The sequence below is a fragment of the Cuculus canorus genome, chromosome 3 (assembly GCF_017976375.1).
Source record: "Cuculus canorus isolate bCucCan1 chromosome 3, bCucCan1.pri, whole genome shotgun sequence".
In the NCBI taxonomy this organism is placed as follows: domain Eukaryota; kingdom Metazoa; phylum Chordata; class Aves; order Cuculiformes; family Cuculidae; genus Cuculus; species Cuculus canorus.
Window position 1 is genome coordinate 59203275 of NC_071403.1, and position 22156 is coordinate 59225430.

The 22156-nt window shown below is 36.4% G+C and overlaps 1 protein-coding gene across 1 annotated transcript in view; it reads right to left on the reverse strand.

The window, feature by feature from the left end:
* Positions 1-5971: 5971 nt before the first annotated feature.
* The window catches only part of THBS2 (thrombospondin 2), a 34093-nt gene continuing 17908 nt past the window's right edge, over positions 5972-22156 (reverse strand). Inside the window, exons 14-22 of the mRNA XM_054062588.1 lie at positions 20621-20728; positions 18767-18926; positions 17248-17366; positions 16402-16636; positions 12971-13198; positions 12263-12534; positions 11221-11318; positions 8790-8929; positions 5972-8125 (exon numbers count right to left, since the gene is read on the reverse strand). Coding sequence (XP_053918563.1) covers positions 8118-8125; positions 8790-8929; positions 11221-11318; positions 12263-12534; positions 12971-13198; positions 16402-16636; positions 17248-17366; positions 18767-18926; positions 20621-20728 — 1368 coding nt within the window. The 3' untranslated portion in view covers positions 5972-8117. The remainder of the gene's footprint in view (positions 8126-8789; positions 8930-11220; positions 11319-12262; positions 12535-12970; positions 13199-16401; positions 16637-17247; positions 17367-18766; positions 18927-20620; positions 20729-22156) is intronic.

Consider the following 22156-nt stretch of genomic DNA (forward strand, 5'->3'; position numbering starts at 1 on the left):
GCAAGTGGAGTATCAATTTCTTTTGAATCTATCAGATTTAAAGTAGTCATTTTCCAAGCAATCTTTTCTTTCTGGAAGTACTGCAAAAACTGTAATTGTTCCATTTTGTTTTTAGAATTGAGCAGGACCTAACAGCTGATATGATGCAAAAGCTGATATGAAATAGTTTGTGTTTTACCAGATGCATGGCTAAATCACAATATTTCAGGATAGGAAAGAAGCAATACAGGTAAGAGAGTAAGTACGTAATTCTGGAGCTAAACACTGCCTATTTTTTGAGAAATAGCAGTCACCATTTTATGAAGTCATCCTCGACAGCAACAAAAAGGCACAAGTAGTCATCCTTCGTGGTGGTACACCACCACAATGCTTTGCAGTGGATTTTTTTAAAGAATGTTTTCAAAAATTTATTTCATACTCTGAGACATACAGGAGTATTATGAAACTCAAGTTCATAGAAGAAAAAAACCAACACTGCCACGAATATTCCAGAAATAAGTATAACTGTTTAGTTTTAATCTATATGCATCATTAAGGGAAACAAATCTTAAGCATAGCATTCAGATGTTAAATCTGGAACCAGACCACAGTAAAATGCATTGGCATGAGGACAGAGGAAAGTAATTTAAGTACAAGCAACACTAGATCCATGGAGCTGATCTGCAGACTTCAGAGTCTGAAGTAAGCCCTTGGCTTAGCACACATTCCCTCCCTCCTCTGTATGGGACTGTACACAGGGGACAGCTGTGTGCAGGATTTCTTACCTTGGCTATTTCTTTAGCTGTCACAATGGGTGAAGTGAAATGTTACCCCAGATGCCAGCTCCTGCTTTCAGTAACTTAGTTGTACTATTTATCTCATCAGAAGGCAGTCAATGCCCACTGGAGAACAGTTCTTCCTTTCCACGGAAGAGAGAGATGGTTCTGTCTAGAACTTTCCTTCTCAAGACTCGTGATTTCAATAAAAACTTAACTAGGCATAAAGCCTTCCATGCAGTTAAGAATGATTGCTAATAACAAAAATCAGTTTCTCCTTTTTATTCACAAAATGTTACCAAAGATGAAAAAGGAACAAAAAACCAGCAACCCTAAGAGCTGAAAAGTTTTTATACAGAATCACTGTGGAAAAGTGGATATTATCCACTAATTTTCAGATGTAACATAGTAAATATTTTCCCGGTTTTGAAAATATTCAAGAAATATTATTTTTCTTACTAATAAACTCAGATAATATATTAAATAGCTGAGTCATTTGTTAAATTAGCCATTAGTTATGAAACATTTTTCTGTACTTGAAATTGGAGATATGTTTGAAAGTCTGGGCTTTCCAGCATATACATCTCAACCTAATTAATCTAATAAGTTAGCAGAAGACTGTTCTTTTGATCTACCCCTCCAGCATGGTGCCCCATGGTTGGATGAATAATCAGAATTTTCAGATATAAATAAGGGAAGCATTCATTATTGTGATTATCTGTCCTTATTTCTCTTAAGGGTAAGTTAATACATAATTAAAGGAAAGTCTGAACAGGAAATAACAGCAGGTGATGTTTTCATATTGCTGTCATAATGACTTGTGCCTGTTTGTTTTGAAATAAAAAAAATATAAAATACAAAATATTTTGATAACTGTTTTGACCTCGTTCAGAAATCTGCTGCTTTGTCTCTTTTTCAGCCACAGCTTCCCTCTCCCTCATGTTTAAGAGGGAGAGGATATTATCTTCTCACATCACAGGGAAGGCTGATGAAGGCATGAAGAACAAGAGATTTCTTGATTGTCCAGTGATGGAAGCCACAATTCCTACTCAGGGTTGGGCAATCTTCCTCTCTAAAACCACACATGGCTTAATTTCTTTCCATTTTATGAACAAGAGATATTTAAGTTCTGTTTCAAGCCCTGAACACCATTTTTCAATAAAGATATTACATTAAGATGATCCAAGAGTGAACAGTTTGATCATTTTTATAGTGTTGAAACCAAGAAAACTATGAAGAAAACTAGAAAACTAGAAACTATAAAGAAAACCAAGAAAACTGTAAACCAAGAAAACTATAGTCTTCAACTGAAAGCAAGAATAACATCCTACAGAAGGATTTGCTGCTATATATATAATAAACCTCTCAGTTCCCTCTGTAGATGAAGGTTTTTTATAAACACATGAATGAAAAAACTGAATGCACAGAAACTCTTTATTTGAGTCTTTTTTTTTCTGCACTTCATTAAAATGAAGAATTTCCAAGATGAGTGGTCCTTCTGACTGCAAAATCCTATAGCAGAGACACTACAGCTGAGTCTTCAGAAATCAGGACAAGTTGATTTGCTTGTGCTCCACACTCCAACTCTAAAGTACTCAAGTCTCACCACCAAGGAATGTCTTAACAATTAGTAGTCACTGGTCTTGAATATCTGTTAAAGCAAGTAGAGATATCGGTTCTGCCATATCTTGAATCATTATCTCTTTATGATATACAGATCCCTCCCTAAAATGTTTGATTGGATGTTGCTGCTACTTTCAAGAAGGTAACAGTACTGACTCCAGGAATAAAGCTGGGTTGAATGATCATTCAGAAGACTCTGAGAGGCACCTGCCTTGCATGAAGCTGAAAAAAATCTGGTTTTCATTTTCTTCACATATGTAAAAAGGTGTTGGTCAAAAATTATCCATTACAGCAGCTGACAGTGCCTGCAGCTCTCCTCCCTTTCCCTTGTTCTCTTTTGTGTCAGCATGACTTAAAGAGAGGAAATAAGCTCACAAAGGGAGTGTCAAGACTGTATTTCCTAAAAGTTACTGAACGAGTATGTAATAAAAAACAACTAAAAACAATTTCTAAAAGCTACACGTTACATGTACTACAGCTGTTGCTAAGACTGAAGTGTCCAGACACTGGTGCATCCAGCAGTGCTGAAAAGCCCAGAAATGTCAGCAGATGTCTGAAGGGAAATTTACTTGCTTCTAAAGAAACAATATCAAATGTATTCACATCCAGCTCTACAAATATAAAGGTGAATAGGTAACGATCAATGATCATTGACTGCATAAAAGACTGCAAAAGGTCTGTCCAACTCATTTGCCTAATTCCAGCTGTGGCCAGCAGCAGATGGCTAAGGAAAGCAATAAGAACAAGACAAGTACAGAATGACTCTCATCCTTTGCAAAATATATATCTTTGTGTGTGTGTATGCACATAATTGACACATCTACACAAAAGCTAGACAGACAGACAGACTTGGAGAGGGCCATAGCCATGGGCAGCATCCTGTACCCAAGCAGAACGGCAACGTGACAGATGATCCTTACAGCAAGCAGAGGAAATTTACCTACCTTTGATGTACTGCATGAACTCATTACAGATACATCCACACAAACAGTAAAAGTAAAGCAGAACACTTTTTTTCTAGCATGCAGTTTTATGATAAAATATATACTATTCAATCCTTTCCAAAGTCTGTGAGAAATAAAGCCTGACAGTGAAACTAAAATAGTAAGACACCTGAAACTGATAAAAAGGAATTATACTATGTATCGTATACAAACAACCTCCAGAATTCTCAATAGGTAGAGAAGTGGGATTAAAATCCGCATATATTTGTATGAATAAAAAGAATATTTGCAATTATATTAGTTCAAAATAAACCATAAAGGTATGAAGGCAGAAACCACCCATTAACTGCTGGGGCCAGGAATGATGTTTCCCTTCTAGGCATGCTACTGTATAATTGTTAATGATAAAGATTTTATGCCTTAGTACTGGCAGCTCTCAATAAGCAGGATAATGGATTAGAAGGACCTTCAGTTAAACCAGTCACAGGTTTCTTCTGCTTAAATGTCCCCCTCCCTGCTCTACAAGGGTGGTCTTCTCCACCTCGGGAACAAGACAGTGCCAAGTTATTAAATAGTTATTTACTTTTCCAAAGTCTTTAGAGAACAGATGTTCCCATTTGTGCCTTTGAGCTCCTCCTCTATGAAGTTTGCAGCACAAGCTTAACCTTGAATCTTATCCAGATATCACTCAAGTCCATAGTAAAACTCCCACTGACCTGACCAAGATGAGGATTTGGCCTATTGACTGTGACAGTCTGTTCAGTTTCTGCCTCGTTGCGTAACTAGCAAGGAATATACACATATGTTGGCATTAATGATGCTAATATACTGCCTGCCTGATGTTTGAAATCACAGGTATAATGCTTAGGTGGATTTTTTCCTTCCTCTCTGGAAGAAACCATGGTAAATGTGTTACTCTTACAACAGAGAAGTCCTTAAAAGCTATGAGTTCAGCAGTTCTAAGAAACCATGATTTGAAGTGGCGAAGAAGGCTCATCAGAACTTAGTTTCAGGGAAGTGTCAGGATTTCAGTACTGACACTTCTGTCAGTTTTTACTGGGTTTTTACCTGTCCCAGGGATAATAAGATAAATAAAACTTATCAAAAGGATTTTAAAAGGGAGGAAATTTATCATTGACTTTTAATAGTTGGGAGCTTGATGCTCAGCAAAATGAAAAAAAATCTACCTAGTGTGAAGCAGGAGTCAGTGGCAGAAACAGTACCTGCTCTACTCTGCTTCCACTTGTAAGAAAACCAGCCTCTCTACAGGGATATCTGACCTTCTCCCATATTTACATATTTCTGGGAACCAGCAGTGCAGAACCTGCAAGATTTTTAAATATTTTTTTCCCCAAATTACCCAAATACTCTTGCATATCTTCAAAAGCCTCTAGTTAGAACGATGGACAAAGATCAGAGGATGTCACTGGTTTATTTGAACCTGCTCATTCATAGCATAATGTTTGCTTTTCTGGTCCTTCACTCTCTTGTTTTTCTCAGAGGTCCTGTACAAGTACTGAAGTGCTGCTGTTATGCTTTCACATGTTTCCAGTAGTTTTATTTTCCTGGGTCCATTTTGCCAGGTTTTGTTTGGTTGCCATGAAGGGAGGTTTTTTCCTTTGAATCACCACTAAGTGTTCATGCTCAAAACTCTCTTCCAGATCCACACCAGAGATTTAACTGGGACTCTTTGAGAACAGAGGTAAAAAAAAGATCTTAATCACACTATTGCTTGAAGAATGTCAGTCACTGATATCCTTGTAGTCTAAACAGAAAAAAAAGCCCCTCTCAAGAAGCCTGAAAATTTGTATTATTTTAAAGGGCTCATCAAAAATTGTGCTGAAGACTATATTGCTTCCTTGTGTAATAGAACATTCTGAGTACTTGCACTGAAACCAAATGCCAAGGACAGTGAATACCGGCATATTTGTAAGGACAAGGAAAGTGAATAGATGAGATATTTATAAGAGAATATGATTTGAGTTCACATGTCAAAATTGGCATTTTGGCATGCTGGGCATCCTCAGTTTTTTCCTGAGCCATTTCAAATTCCCCATCCTGGGAGTAATTCATACTCATAGCAATCTCTCAAGCTAAATTTTTTTCTTATATTTTATTCTGTTTGGTTAATGATGATTCACTTGTTCCTGAAATTCTCCAGCAGGAAAGCAATCCTCACTCACACCAGCAAATCCCAGTGACTCAGACGGGACTCACAGCAGAAGCAGTTACAGAATAGAAAGTATATTTGTTCAAACACATTGGCTAAGACACAATACAGAGAATGTGTGTGTAAGTCCAGCAAAAAAAGAGAAGCAGGACCAAAATTTCTCAGTTGCAATGCCATAAATAAAACTTGGGATAGTTTGCCAGATAAAGGCTTCATGGGGAATAATGTCCTGTCAGAAAGACTAGAAAAGCTGCTGTTTTCAGCCTTAGCAGACAGTCAGTGATTTGTAACCAAGCAACAAATTCGCTGGTTTGCTTGAAATGAACTGGATTATAGTAAGGCAAGGGGGTTTGTTTAACTGAAGGCTCTGGGGAATGGAATACTTTCTTTAAAGAAATATTTTAACCATAAAAAAGGTAAAGAGAATTTTGTTTATAAAACCTTTTTACAATTTATTTCCTATCATTAATTTCTTTATATATATATATATATATATAAAAATGAGTATCTGACTAAATGAATCAGGACGTTAAATGATAAAGTTCCGCCCATGTAAACAAATAAATAATTATTTACAGTCTTTGGCAAAACAAAATGAAATTTCATTGATCTCACTCTCTCACACACACTTGCAAGGAAAAAATGAAAAAGAAATGAAACATCATAAATAATTTACATAGAATAGGAAAATTATGATACAGTCCAAATATTAACATCTCATCCCCACACTGATGTCTCCCTCTGACAAAACAAAAACCCTACACAGCCTACATATTACATTTAATGAGGTCGCCCTCCCTTCTGCTTGGGACTTGGGGATACAATTTGAAATGCCAAAAGTAAGAAACTGAAACCTTAAAAAACTCATGATGAGGATTTGGGGAAAAAAAAAATCAAAACCAAAAACAACAAAAAAGGCAAAAAACCAAAACTGAACCAAAACCACCAAAAAAAAAGTGATAATATGAACACTATAAAATGTGCAATAAAGCCAGCAACTGTGGGTTCCTTTCTAAAGAATATAGAAAAAAAAAAAGAAAAAGTTGATTCAACATTTAGCTTGCTATGCCCTATAAGAAGGCAGAGGTACTGTATTATTCCATCAGTAAACCCATCCATGAGTAAACTTACACCAGCGTGTGTTCTTTTTGTGAACAAAGCTCATACAACTTAAACAAAATTAAAAAATTTTAAACATGTTTATACTATTGTGTATCTGAGTAACTGTTGTATCTGTTTAGAATAAACACTGGTATCTATTCAGCATTATTTAAAAAGTTCTATATACAGCAGACATAGGTAACAATACAAAATATCAAAATTAGGGTAACTGGATATATATTAAGGTTCCATTTATAAATTCTTTATTATTATTCATTTAACTTTAAAGCAAACATTAATATAACCCATGAAACAACATAAGCGTATACCATGCTTTGACAATACCTACATATTGTGATATGCTTTTAAAAATAGCTTTAAAATACCATTATTTGTGGATGGATTACTGATGCATTATATGACATGCTTTAAAATAAATTATCAGAGAAGGTAGCTCAGTGTGATAATAATAATAAATACTAACAAAATATTTATAAATGGAACCTTAAATTCATATGTTACCAAATTAAGTAATAGTGGCTTTGCCACCTTCTCAAAAACCCACATCAGGATTCAGGATGTCAAAGTGCTTTTTTGCAGCAGAGGTGGGAAACTGGTTCTAGTTCATTTTGCTCCACATAGTCCTGGTACAGTCTTTATTACAAGGAAATGCAAAATATGATGTAAACAGAACAACTGGAAATAATTTTTTTAAAGTAAGACAATAGTGATAGCTTTGGATGTTTTAAATGCATCACTCTTCCCTTTCATATGGGAATTTCTAGTTCAATTCTGTTTGGCCTGAATTAAGTCTCTACTAGACAATGCTGTAATTTGCAAATTTGATGTTTCTACCAGCTGCAATTTTAATGGGTGTTATTAAGAGCATCCTCCTCAGCTAAAGAACATCTTTTTGGATCAAGAAATGTACATATTTGACCTTTACTTTATTATTCAAAGGCATTTTCAATATAGGTACTGTTGGCATGGCCCTCCATCACTTTGCTAAAATTAGACCCAGAGGCTTTGTGTTACTGAAGTCCAGCCCTGATCAAAGCAAGGAAGTGCCACCCATACACCTAAAAAGTTATTCAAATACATTTTTCCTCACTTAAAGACAATGACTGATAATCATCAACCCCCCTCTTTCTTTCCATATATATATATAAATATAAGAAGTAATTACATTTTCATATGTAAATGTCATTCCTTGAAAAAGACAAATAAACAAACATATTTGGTTAAGTTTTCACTGTACAAAAGTGTTCTAATATATCAATCTGCTTTTGCTTCAGTGGTGGGTTGGACGCTCACATTTACGTTTCATTAGTCCTGATGTGAAAAGGCACTTGGGTGGAGGGATGGCTGAGGCACCCCTAGCAGCAGGGAGGTACCTGGTGAGTGGAGCACAAAGACAGTGGATAGGAGGTATGAAAAAATAGAAACTGGGAGTACCAGAATGTACTGAGGTGTCTAGGTTGCATAGCATTTACAGTACTTTGCTGATAATGCAGCAACCATTGCTCAAGCATCTGAAAGAAATGGGAAAAAAAAAAGAAGATATTAATTACGGTTACTTTCTTTGGTTAGGATATCAATCACACAAGAACAGAGCTCCATTATGATACGTTAAAAGGATGCAACTCAACGTTTCCTATTGTGCATTTTCCTACAAATGTGAGGACATTTATATAAAAGTAGGTATTGTCTGTATCGATAGGCCCACACATGCTTATGTGCACCTGTGTATCTAAATGTATATAAAAAAATCATATAAAAGAAAACCTAGGAAAGCATTTTCTGTATTTCAAAATACTTTGGACAAGGCCCTATAGACAGACATGCTCATTAAAAATATCAGCTCTGCCCAATGTCTCTTTCAAGAGGGGTGATCTAGAAGTAGTGCTGTGCCTGCAGGACACACTGAAATACACTTCAAAGGAAAGTGGAAAAGCAGAGATTTCTATCTCATGCTTTCCAGGTGGGTAGTATTAAACATCTGAGTTTTGTTATTCACAGTGAGATTACAACAGGGGCAAAGGGCATCCATGGTATTTCAACAAATCAAGGTTTACTACACCCTATGACATTATCGATTGCTTTCAGTAACAAGGATACTTTTCATTTCCTTATTTCATGCTCATTCCACAGGTTATCAAAGGCTGCAGGACTTTCCAGACATTTTCTGTAACTAACCTCTGCATTCATATTTGAGGTCAGAGAAATAGACCATTTCTTGAGAGAAGACAAAAAGACCTAATCGTCCACCAGCAAAGGTCGTATCATAGATCGGTCCAGAATCCACCATGACTTGTTTGCCTTCATAGACTAAAACTCTGTAAAGAATAACAAAATTTAAATTAGGCAAGGAGGATGATGCAGTGTCTAGTGCTAAGGGCTGGTAATACTCCCCAAGAACCAAACCAGAATTAATTTTACCAAGACAACCCAGCTTCATTGTAAAGATAGTTTCTCATCTCTGTCTCACGCCTACCTGGCTGGCAGCCATAACACATTAATCAGAAGCAGTGGAGCTGTTCCATAAGTAATTTTATGCAAACCATCTGCAAAAGATTTCCCAATTCTTTATTTAGAACAGTCATGTCTCCTGGAATGAACTATGTCATTTACTAGCATTCATTGATAAGCCCCTGCCTCTGTGAACTCAGAGTTTAGCACAATACGTCGCCATATCACTTAGAAAAGTTGTCCTTACAGTCATACAAATGGCTGATTTATTTATGTTTAGGTGCAAGGGCCAACATCACAAATTGGAAGAACCATCTCTTTACAGTCAAATAAAAGATTAATTGGAGACATGCTAAATTTCAATTTCAGTTATTTTGAGAGATTAATGAAAGCTAGGATTTGGACAAAAATAGCTAGACTAATAATAAATTGGAAAAGCCAAAGAACTTGGCACCGTTTTTTGGTTTGTTGGTTGGGGTTTGTCAGGTTTTTTTTTTTTCTGGTAGTGTTTCAGGCATCCGCCCTGGAGCCTAAAAACCTCTAAAGGCATCTCTTAACTTTCCTTCTCTGTCAGAGAGACTGCAGTTCCTTGAACTTGGAATCTCCACTTCTCATTGGAGATTCTGACACAGTCTAGGTTCTTAAGCTATCAATCTCTTAAAATAGATTCTGGGCCAAATGAGAAGTGACTTCATGGTCAATTAATTAAAGTAGTCTGCAGAGGAAGGAATTATGGTCCTGCTTCAGCTGACAATGCATTAGTTATAGAAAGCATAATGGTGAACGCACTTGAGAAACTTCCTGTAACTCGAGGGTTAGGGACAGATTTCTGCTTAGGCAGAATGGCATGTCCAGCACTTGCTCTTCATGAAGCGTTCTGTTTTCTGACAAGTACCCAAAGATGAGTATGAAACTGCTCCCTGAAAACAGCATTTAATGTACGGTATAAAGAACAGAAAAAAAATATGACACCTTTCCATGTTCACGTAATCCTATTTAATGTAATTCTCTAAATTTCAAGAGGCAAAACCACATAAGAGTTTAAATTATGCATTCCACCAAAAAATTCACACAACTCTAATCATCTTAATTCTGAATTGCTATTTCTGCACAAATAAAATGGCTTCATAAATATACTAGCGAACTAAGTGATTTTATTTTCTATAAAAACATACTAAAGAACAAGGGAATTTAATGTCCTGGACCACAGAATTTGTCATGTTAGATTAATCTAATGGGATACCAGTTGAAACATGCTTTGTCTGACACTAAACAGATACTGCAAAAGAAGATATAGGTAAGAGCAACATGAACGAAAAATTCAAGTTTCCTTTTGACCTGTATCAGGCAATATCGTGATGCAATATATTGATTGCACTGCAATATCGTGATGCAATATATTGATTGCACTGCAATATCGTGATGCTTAAAGAAACTCTTCTTTCCAAGAAACAGGTAGTTTGGTCTATCTAAATTTGTCTTTCACAGCCAATCGAAACTCCTCTGCTCATAAACACAAACAAGACCTGAGGAGGTAAGGTCAGGCTCTGTCCCATGAAAAACATCCTTTATGGTTACAGTAGTTAGTAGAAGATAAAATTGAAATGGACAGTTAATGCTCATTCCTTGGAACATCAGATAAACATCTGGGCTCTAAGGAAAGTCATATGCCATAGCTCCTTCTGAGCATTACAGCTGTGCTCATGGCCACTTGTGCAGTATCTTGTATAAGCCACTATGGGAGACAGGATGCTGAAGTAGACAGGCTGTTGGCCTACTGCCCTGTGGCAATTCTGATGTTTTTAATTAATTTCATTCATTCAAATTCCAGAGGCTGGAGAGGAATCTCATTTTCTAATCTTGCTTTGAGTTTTGCCTAGGAATTTTTGGTCCCTTTGCAGAAGAGCTATTGAGAGAGAAACATTTAAGAGTATTTAGCTGATGTAAATATTGAACCACCCAGACTAAATTAAATACATCTGAAAAAGAAAGTAACTTATTCTAAAGAGAGCAAAATGTTCAAAAACTAGTGGAACAAACTGTCACACAGGTATCATCATTATCAGAACTAACAAAGAAACTGATAACATAGCTTTTGTATTAACAGAAACAAAAGATTTCCTAATAGAAAACACAGAGGTCCAGAAACATTTCTTACTTTATTAATCCCGTTTTAGGCCTGTGAATCAAATGCCACCTGTAAGCAGTATAATCTTTCCAGCCAATGTTCTTGGGATCATGCCACAGAGTACGCACCTATAGTAGGAATACAAATGCTATATTAGAAACAGATTGTGCTTCAGTAACTGCACGTCCACTAGAGTAATTGTACATGCAGCCAAAGCCTATTTGCTGCAGAGCATGCAACTGAAAATAGTGTTTAACATACAATGGTATGATCAGCAAACTTCTTTTATAGACTGAATAATGAAAATTTCTGCCTTAAATCACTGATCAGTTACTCATCTGCAGTTTCACGGCCGGAGTGACTGAAGACCATCAAACCTGGCTCCCTTCAGGAAGTCGTGCCCCCGTTTGCACATACACACCTACGCTGCCACAGCCAGTGCTACTTTTCCTCTCTGTAGGAGTGGCTCCATTGAAGGACAGGGACTGCCACTTGAGCAGATGTTACTGCTTGTGGCCTGCTCCTTGGAATCATTCGCACTCAGTCAAAGTCTCGTTACTGCAACGAGCCCTGGAGTGTGGAATTCCTATTCACATGTGTAGCCCCACTAATTTCATTTCCAAAAGGTACACGTTTCTTCCATGGCTGGGCCCTATTTGAAACAGCAGCAGGTTTTCCCTCTTTGTTTTCATTTCTTCGTTCTTTGGCTGTCACTGGTTACTGAACATTAAACTTCATATAATTTAAACAATCTGGAATGCTGAAGAAACAAGTGCAAATACAGAAGTCAAAAGGATTTGTGGATAACTAAGACCTCTCCTTTTTCTTTCGGCCAGACCACATCTTCCCTTCTACACATGTAATTTTTTCCATTTATAATTTTTTATACATGTAATGAATTCTTTGAAACACAATGCAAATGTTATTATTGACACTAGTAATATGAGTATTGAAGAAAAGCTGATAAACATCAGCAAACATTGAGGTGTGAAAGAAAATTATTTCCAAGACAACTTCCTTCTTTTTCAAATATTAGCCATGCATTGTTGGCCTGAAGTTCTAAATCTCTCACCTGTCCAGGAGTGTTTCCTGTATGCCAGAGAGCATTTCTCAAGTGTTCACCAGCACCAGTTGTCGAATTTACTACTTTGAGTGACACACCAGAATAGCCGTAAGCCCTGGTTGGTTTGTCCTCCCAGTAGGTCTGTGTGACCTGCTTCCACATCAGAACATAAAATCGACTGCTGGACTGGTAGCCAAACACAAAGCCAGCATAGTCATCATCACGGTCTGTGTTAACATAAAATGTCCCACTGAAGTCAACAGAGCTGAACTCATCATAGCCTGGGAGAGGACAAAAGAGACCAAATTACAATGCTAGGTCTGGCCACTCACACTCAAGAGCCCCAGCTCTATCCTAAGTTTCACCAGGAGTTGTAAACTATCTTTATTTGTAAGAGAGGAGGTAATTGCACTTGCCTACCTATTGCTTGGAGGCTTCTGGAAAGAAAAAAAACGGTTTACGGAAGACAGAAGGCACTACACTTACATCAAGTTCTTCAACTGGGTATTTTGTGTGTTACAGTCAGTGATGTGGTGGGCGGTCAATAGGCACAAAGAACATTGAGTTGTTTTTAATTTGGGCATATACACAGTTCTCGTATGTCAGTCAAAAGCTTGCAGCACAAGAAAGGTATATTTATCTATTTTTTTTCCCCTTCCCTTATCACCAGATCACTGGTTACTTTTCCAAAGATGAAGGCTCCTATCTGATACTCACCTACAGCTATTCCAGGATCAGAGTTGGCAGTCTGCACCAGTTCCTTGCCTTGGTGGCGAATAACCCAATTGGGATCAATCTGAGCGGTCCCCTTGGGGTCCAGGGGGACCATCTGGAACTTTCTGAAATCAGTTTCACTGATGGCATTGTTTTCAGGGCATACATCATAAATATCTGGGACATTGTCATTGTCAAAGTCATCTTTGCAAATATCACCTCTGCCATCACCTGCAAGCAACGTGAATAAGCAAATGCAATTGTTAGCAATTTATCCAGCCTTCCTAACAGCTCTCCCATTTATGGAAGAAATTTATGATACATATGAGCATGTTACCCTCTTGTTTCTCAAAAAATGTTCAAAACGACTCCAAAGGAAGCTTCACTCTCTGAAAGTCCATTTAAAATGTTGCTGGTAATTACTGGAAGAAGTCATCAACTTAGATCAGGGCCAAAACCATTGTTAATAGAATTGTCCTGGTTTATGACAGTGATCAGTCTGACCCCATTCTATACACTGTTTTAGAACTGGGGTGGGAAAAGTTGGAAGTTTTGTCTGTTGATGTAATTCACTAAAGCTAGTATTACATTTTCAGCTTGATTTGTCCCAGATGTGGATACAATGCCACATTTTAATACGTGCAGTAAAAACTAATTCAAACAACAATGTTAAAATCTTAATCTTCCTCCACATTACTAAATCTTTTTATATAATTGGAGATATTAAGCTTTTTTTAGACTCAGTTATCTTCGTCTCAAGATTCCTTCCACAACAATCTGCCTACAGTGCTTCAGATTGCAGAAATGTCATATCTATGTCAAAAGGAAGTGAGGACAGTATTGCAGTAAAATATGCATACATACTCAGTCACCCTTTCACTTGTGGGTAGAACAACGCATCTTATAAAAAATACAGAAAGAAGCACTGTATCTGACATGACTAGCCTTGGAGTACTGTAAATATTAAGTTTTGTTATAGACTGCAAGAAGTCTTCTAGAGAACCTAAAAATACATCTATACTTCTCAGCAACAGTTTTGCTGCTGCTCAACACTTACTATGCTCAGTATTTTAATTTTCTTTTACTTTTCTTAGTTTACCCACAATATCAGTGGAAACCAGTAGATGTGACTTGCCTTGAATAGCAGGTGGTGTAAGGAGGCATCTAAACCAAGAGGTCCCATTGCCAATGCCCCTGTTATCCAGTGGCACAAAATAGCACAAAGACTTGAAAATTGAGTAGAAAAACTTAGCTAGACAAGTATAGAAATAAATTCACAAACGGCTCTGACTTTTACAACAGAAACAACTGGATATTACCATGGGTACAAATGTAAATGTAGAACTGCCAGCTAATTTATTTCTATCCTCACATTGTTGAGCATCTGTTTTTTTTTCACTTTAAGCATTTGTGACTGCTCTAAGAATATGGGAATTAACACAGAGGGAACCAGCTACTATCCAGGTCATTCATTATTATTAGACCTACTAGGACAAATGGAAAGCTGCATTACTATGCCTAACCAGCACAGTATTACTCAAGTATGAAGCTTTCAGAGAGAAAGCAGATGAGTTTTCAGCAACTGCCAAAGAAAAAGTAGTCAGAGAGAGTTGAAGCATCTAATATCTCAAAGACTTTATGCAGTTCAGATATATGGTAAAATGGTCCCATTTTCCTGTAATTTCCCTGGCAACCAGCCACAAAAAACGCCAAATCCTGACGAGCTGTGTGCTCCTGCACTTGCTTGACATAGTACTTATCGAAGAAAAGAGAATGACATTCCAGTTTTATTCCCTTTAGGTAATTAATGAGTCACAGGAATATCTAGTTATTCACTGAATGTCCTGCTGATGTTCATTTGGTACTGAGCTGCTGCTGACAACACTGATTTCCTGTCAAGGGAAATTAGGAAGTGTTTGTTTACCCAGCCATGTCCAACAGCTCTCTCCAGAGTCTCATCTTTATATGTTATAGCTCACATCTTCAAGAGCATGGGAACATCTTTTGGCTTTATTTATTACTCTTCCAAGAATTCTGTTGGACTGCCACTAATGACAGTGATGAGCTGGTTAAACTGTTTAAATTTACTCTTTTTGTGAATACTTACTCCATACACAAATGTAGTCTCCCTTGCAAGATCTAGGTGATAGCTGACTATAACCAACAACCCCAGACTGGGGACACTTTCATGCTGGAATATTTCTGAAATTAAAATGCTATTCCTTAGACCGGAAATGCAAAGACTGTAAGTACAAAAATATTCCTGATACACAATTGGACTGAAGGGTTAAGTAATTTCAGAACTGCTACTGACTACCAACCAGAAACTTCCTAATGCGAGCAGCTCTTACCAGGAAATCAGTCAAGGCTCAGGATTTTATCTCTCTAAATGTACATAAAACCATATTGTGTATGTACTAAATTCTGCTTTCAATTTCACCAACATAACCATGGAGTAACTCCAGCAAGCTTTATAACTCAGAACAGAAATTGCTCACCCGTATTTATTGCAATGGCCATTATTCATAGACATATTACAGTGGTTTTCGAAGGATCACATAGATATTTACAAAACTGTATTTATGATTGTGAAACTATCACACTTTCATTATTGAAATACTGTCAAACATAAAGAGGGACTGTTTGAAAATGTCCAGCAACATCTTTAAACAGAACCACAGAAAAGAACAATTATGCATCCATTTCTTAACCTGTGACACGTACATCATCAAAACACATTTAAAGTCGGGGATGCCCCCTCTCTGGAAGTGTTCAAGGCCAGGTTGGATGGGGCCTTGAGCAGCTTGGTCTAGTGGGAGGTGTCTCTACCCATGGCAGGTGGGTTGGAACTACATGATCTTTAAAGTCTCTTCCAGCCTAAACCTTTCTATGATTCTATAGAGCAAATTTGAGAAAAACTGCTCAGAAACCTTTTCTACAAAAATAAGTAAAAATTAACAACAATTTTAGAATTAAACACGTGGAGAAATAGCATGTTTTTCAAAATAAAACAGAGCAGTAAAATACATTTCCTTCCATTTTAATTTTCAGAAGACTACCTATTTTGAAAGCAAAGCAGCTCATTTTTCATTTTTAAGACAACTGAAATTCAAGCTTATCAAAATATTTTTCGCAATTTTTTTATATTTCAACATAAAGTGAAAATCAGAAGTATTAAAAAAAAATCTGATTTTATCTTTTCAAATTTCTTAAAGGTATTCTTCTATAAATAAGTATGTATGTGTTTGAGCTCCTGTCAAAAAGGATTCCTAATGCTCGTAACCTGGACCAAACTGGCCAATTCAGCTCCACTGAAGTCCATGGAGTCTCAAATGTCAAAAGCAACTCAGTCTTCCTCTTCATCGGGTATTAATATTTTAAGATTAGAATTGGATACTAAGAGCTAAATGAAATTCACCTTACACTGTTCTTACCATCAGAGTCCTCCTGCTCAGGGTTGTATCTGAGGCGACAATTGTCCCTGTCATCTGGGATACCATCATTGTCATCATCAGGATCACAGGCATCTCCTTTACCATCTTTATCATGGTCAGCCTGGTTAGCATTGGGTATGTAGGGGCAGTTATCTTGATTATTCTGGTGGCCATCTTCATCTATATCCTCATTGTTGTCACACTGGTCACCAACAAGGTCATTATCTGCATCAGTCTACCCCAAAAAAAAATTTAAAAGTATAGTTATTATTGCTACTAAACACTAAAGTACAGATAAGTCGGTACTTAATTTCTCAAGTCCTCCTCAAAGCCTTCTCTGGAGACAAGCGATATCATGATGACAACTGTATTTAAAACAGAAATGTAATTTCAAACTAGTATGGCGACTTATTCTGCTATCAGTGCATAAAATCCAGTCCTGAAGACATTCCCAAAGGCAGAACTTTGGTCATGATCTTCATTGCTCTCACTCTAGAGATCACAGGTGTGTGTCAGTCTTGGCAACACACTTTCTACTGGCTTCTGTATGCTTCATATTACTTATCTGCACATGGACCAACAAACTCAGGCATAACAAACACAGCCCTGAGGCTGTATGCACTTGCCACAGGAGAATAAAATAGTTAAAAGGACTGAAGATGGATTAAAAGCATCATCACTCCCTTCACCTGATACAAAGAGATGGGACAACCCGAGATGTGAAAATGAGCAATACAGATCCACCTCTTCAGCTATGCAGCAAACAGGAACTGATAACAATTCACATGTTCTATTCTCTGCCCATGTTCTGACACTACAGTTAATGAAACTGAGTCTAACACTTACCTGGTCTGGATTATGCATCAGCGGACAATTATCACACTGATCACCAACTCCATCACCATCTGTATCACTCTGGTCTGTGTTATAGACGTAAGGACAATTATCTCGTTCATTAAAAATGTCTATGAGGAAAAAAACAACAAAAGATTGAAGAAATAACAACAGTAAACAAACCAGCACAAACAGTCACAGACTGCAACAGTCACCAGTAAAGAAGCAAGGCTTTTAATGAATTCATAGGCCTTCTGATTGATGCAACATTATTGCTAAAACACGAAATATTGAAAAGACTTATATTAGAAAATATTATGGTATCAGTTCCATTTTTCTTGCTACAATAGACTTCTACATGTATAGTATTAAGGGATTTTGCTAGAGTAAGGTCTGATTATGTCTCAAGTATTTAGGCATTTTTCATAGAATCAGAGAGAAAGGGGTGGGGTATTTCTGTTTTTAAAGAATTTGATTTGGATTTTCTCCCCAGACACTCTAAGGAATGGCATAGAACACACAGCAATAAAACGGTGTAATTTCTGAAGAGTTTTGTATAGGAACAACTGCGTTAATGTTCAGCTGCCTCAGCACTAAATAATTTCATTTTATCAGAACACGTGCATCATTTATTGGACAGCATGCAAATTTTCAGAAGAAACTGTTTCCACTCAGGAAATTTTATGACACAACTGATAATCTCCTTCAAAACTATAATACTTTGAAAAAGAAACAAAATTAAGTTATGTTGACATAGCTGTCTAGAAGGAATATAAGTAACCTTTCCTACATTTTCTTCAAATGCAAGACTCTCATAAGTACTACGAAGAACCTTATGAGAAGACTTCAAAATGTTCACAAGTTCGATAAGCATCCAAAAGTTTAAGAAGTCACTGAAGGAAATACAAAACTAGATTTCTTATGCCTCTAGTATTTCTGGATTCTCATAAATTTGAAAATTTACTGGGATATGATTTTGAAAGGCATTTTGATTTTCTCTCTCCTTTATTCTGACCAAATCTAGGTCATATAGGCATGTACTGGTATATAAAATAAACACCTTTAATAATATTTTAAGATACACAAGTAATCTGTATTTTGATTACTTTTTGCTTTGCAGTACATTCATAGGAAAGCAGATTGATTTCCTACAGATATAGTCTTAACTGCACAGATTTTGTGATATGCTTTTCTCTGCCTAATAAGGAAAAAAAAGTCAACAGAAGTGTTCTATTAGACTCTGATTACTTTGGAACGCAGATAAAGAAAAACAATTTTTTTTACAATTGCACTGATAAAAGACTTTCTGTGAATTATCCTTCAATAATGTCCATTGTAGTCATTTAGGGACTTTTTGGACAACTATACTACATGGAACAGATTAATCTGAGTCTCCTCTTTCTTCTCTTGTGTTTTTTGAGCATCGAGAACCCATCTTATTCCATGGATAAAAGCAGGTAGCCCATCTTACTGGACACAAAGCAAAGTCTACTTTTGGAACAGCACTTAATTCTCAAAACTGAAAGCATACCATCTCCATCAATATCCACAGCACATGAGTCACCCTCCCCATTATTATCTGTATCGATCTGAGCAGGGTTGTGCACATAGGGGCAATTATCACAGCGGTCACCAACTTCATCCTTGTCATAATCAAACTGACGAGGGTTGAACAGAAGAGGGCAATTGTCCTAGTAAAAAGAAATAGAAGATTTCAGAATAGAAATCACTATTCATGAGAGCATACTATGAAGTAGTAACTCTTCCTGTTCATCTTGGAAAGAGGTCAATAATAACAATATGAATCTGTAATTTTTAAAATGGATGAGCACTACCTACACTGAAGTTCTTGGTGGTAATGGGATGGCATCTGTACAGCCTGGCTGACTGTCTGGTTTTGTGATTTTGTATAAAGCATGTGAAATTTGTTCCATATCTCACTACAGGCTCTGTACTTGGATCTGTACTCAGATATTTCAACAGAAGTGTATCATGTTGTACTTTAAAAAAAAAAGTCTGAATGTGTTGTAAAATTGGGCCAACTTCAGCTGCATATTATATATTCTGGAAAAAAAATAGAATTGTTACTCCAAGTTTTTTTTGGAACAAACTGACATTTGTATTCTACTTTTAAGCCACATATTTTGTTTTTTCAATTTAAATGAGGATTGTCTTCTTTGTGGGTTGTGTTACATTGCATATTATACTAAAAGTAAAAAATTTCAAGGAAAGTTAAAATTAAATACTCTCATTGACCCAAAGTATTTTTTTCCTGAGGCAATTCCTTTTAGTGGAATTTTGAAAATTTCATTTCAGTTTTCAAGGTCTGCCAGAACAACAATTCTTACATTTCATGCATCCTCAAGTTACAAATGGACTTCTGCACAGACACGATGAGGTACTCAGTGTGGTAAGTAAAGAAGAATGAAATCAAACCAAAGGGAGTGAGGACTGCATCAGCATCCTGGAATCTGAAGGAAAGGCTTTTGGAAAACATCTTTAAACTACTTCTTCCCTGCTAAAGCAAAATCCATTTAATAGGAAATAATTTTTTTAGCCAAGCATTTTAAATTACTCAGAAATACATTTTATATACTCAAGGACAAGATATAGAGGCAAGTCAAATTTTTATACTGCTTATAAAACTGAACTGCCTACAACTTTTCTATTATCAGTACTAAATCATATTATTTTATCAAATAGCTCTTTAGGTTTTAAGATACTATAAGTAGAGGCTCCACAAACCTCTGAAGGGAACAAAAAGGAACAGTAAATTCCCAAAATAAAATCCCTCTTCCTAATCACATTTAGAAAAGGCAAGGTGAAACCCACTGTGAAGGTGCCTCTGTCCTTTTGACGAATGCAGAGGGACAACAGGTTTAGCTTAACTGCCAATCTTTAGGATTTGCAGGTAAACTAACTTCAGTCTTCTAGGAAGATCTAAAGGAATATAGTCTGAATCAGGCTAAATACTTTCCCCCATCATTTCCCCTTGATGCTGGCTGCATTTATAATTATTATTCATCATGATTTGTTTCCAACGTACCTCAGATATAATATTTACCAGCTTTTCAAACACAGTGGACTTATCATTCTCCCATTGCAAAATAAAAAATTCAGTACCACTTTCCATTAAACTATTTTCATTCACACAACTGAACCCAGAAATGATATGGACATAATTAAGGTCTGGGTTCCTCAGCTCTGCACCGTGGTTCTCTACTTTGATCCAATACCGCTTTAAACTGCACCAGACATGCAGGGAAGGCAGTGCAGAATAACTTGGCTGCAGCTGTGAACAATAAAGCTCTTATCTATTGTAACGGTTTTCCTTAAAACCAGATGTTTAGGTCAAATGTACTGAAGACATAGAAGAGCGTCTTACTTTGTCATCTTCGACACCATCATTGTCATCATCCTCATCACAGGCATCTCCTTTGCCATCTTTATCAAAGTCTTCTTGGCCAGAGTTAGGCAGAAGTGGGCAGTTATCCTGGTCAAAAGAAATAATCAATACATTATGTTTACATTATGTCAGAATGACTTGACTGGGCAGAAGAGTAGATCTGGTACACCAGAGACTATAAAACAAGAACCATCAGTCACAAGTACTTTCTAAAGTGCCTGTGTGTTTGCTGCCAAAGTTAGTAGTTCATTTGCTGCTTTCATATTGTAAAGTAAGTGAAATACAGCTGCAAATCATTTTATTTCCCAGCTCTCCTTCTGTTAAAGGGATGTTTCCAGTACATTTCAGATGAAACTACCTACAAGAGAACAAAGTACTACACGCACACACATGCACTATTACATCAACTTTTTACAGACCATTCATGAAGTATATTTAAAAATTACATATAAAATGACCAGGTTTGGTTGCCAGATAGATAAAGATACCAGCCAGGAACTGGTCTTCAGAAACAGATGCTCATATGGAAACTTACTGGAATGAAATAGTACACAGCAATGAAGGAGGACACTATAAGAAAGGGTTTTGAAAAACATCTTTATACTGTTCTGCAATACAGTACCTTTGAACTCTCATGGCTCTGAAAATAAAAAGCAAATGTATCTATTTTCTATTACAGCTTTGTAAATAATGATTATTTTAAATTAACAAGTCTTACGTTACACTGGAAAAACCAAGATGTTAAATAGTTTGACAAACTTCTAACTATTTAAAATACTAAAATCAGGTAAAAATTTTACCAACTACCTGTGAACAGCCTTGACTGTGCAACTCAACGCTGCTTACCAGTATAAGGCACTCTCCCACTGGAAGCTAGGCTTTTTTGGTTCACATATTGACAAAATTGTGCATTGGTACAATAATTCTTATGGAAAAAAATGCTACCTTCATGTGAATCAAAAAGAAATTTACACTAAAAGGTATGGCTAAGATTTTATTTTCATTATTATTTACAACTACTTACTTTGTTCAGTTAGCTTTCCTTAGACAGTAAGTTAATTTTCAACTATTATTAGGTTAAAAAAAAACCCAAACCTTTGGTTTCGTTTTTTTTAAATCATATTACTCAACTAGGATATTCTATAATGAACATAAAAACCTGAAAATATCCGATATTTTGTGTGTTTTTCCCCATAAATGAAGTACTCGTGTCTATTAGATCAACACATACACTATAGAAACCATGAATCAACCTTCAAAAGCAGTTTCCTTCTGAAGGGATTCAGCATGTTGGTGTTTCAATGAAAATTAATCATTTGCATTGTATCTTGAGTCAATATTTTGCAGATTCGGATGACAGGAACTGAAAAAGAATATATAAACTGCAATTGCTGAATTGGATGGATCCACAATGAACAGACATCAGCTATGATGAGGAAGCTCAATGTTTAAGGCTCATATTTCCATCAATGTCTGAAACTCTTCTGCTGATAAGACCAGATTTCTAGCTTCAAC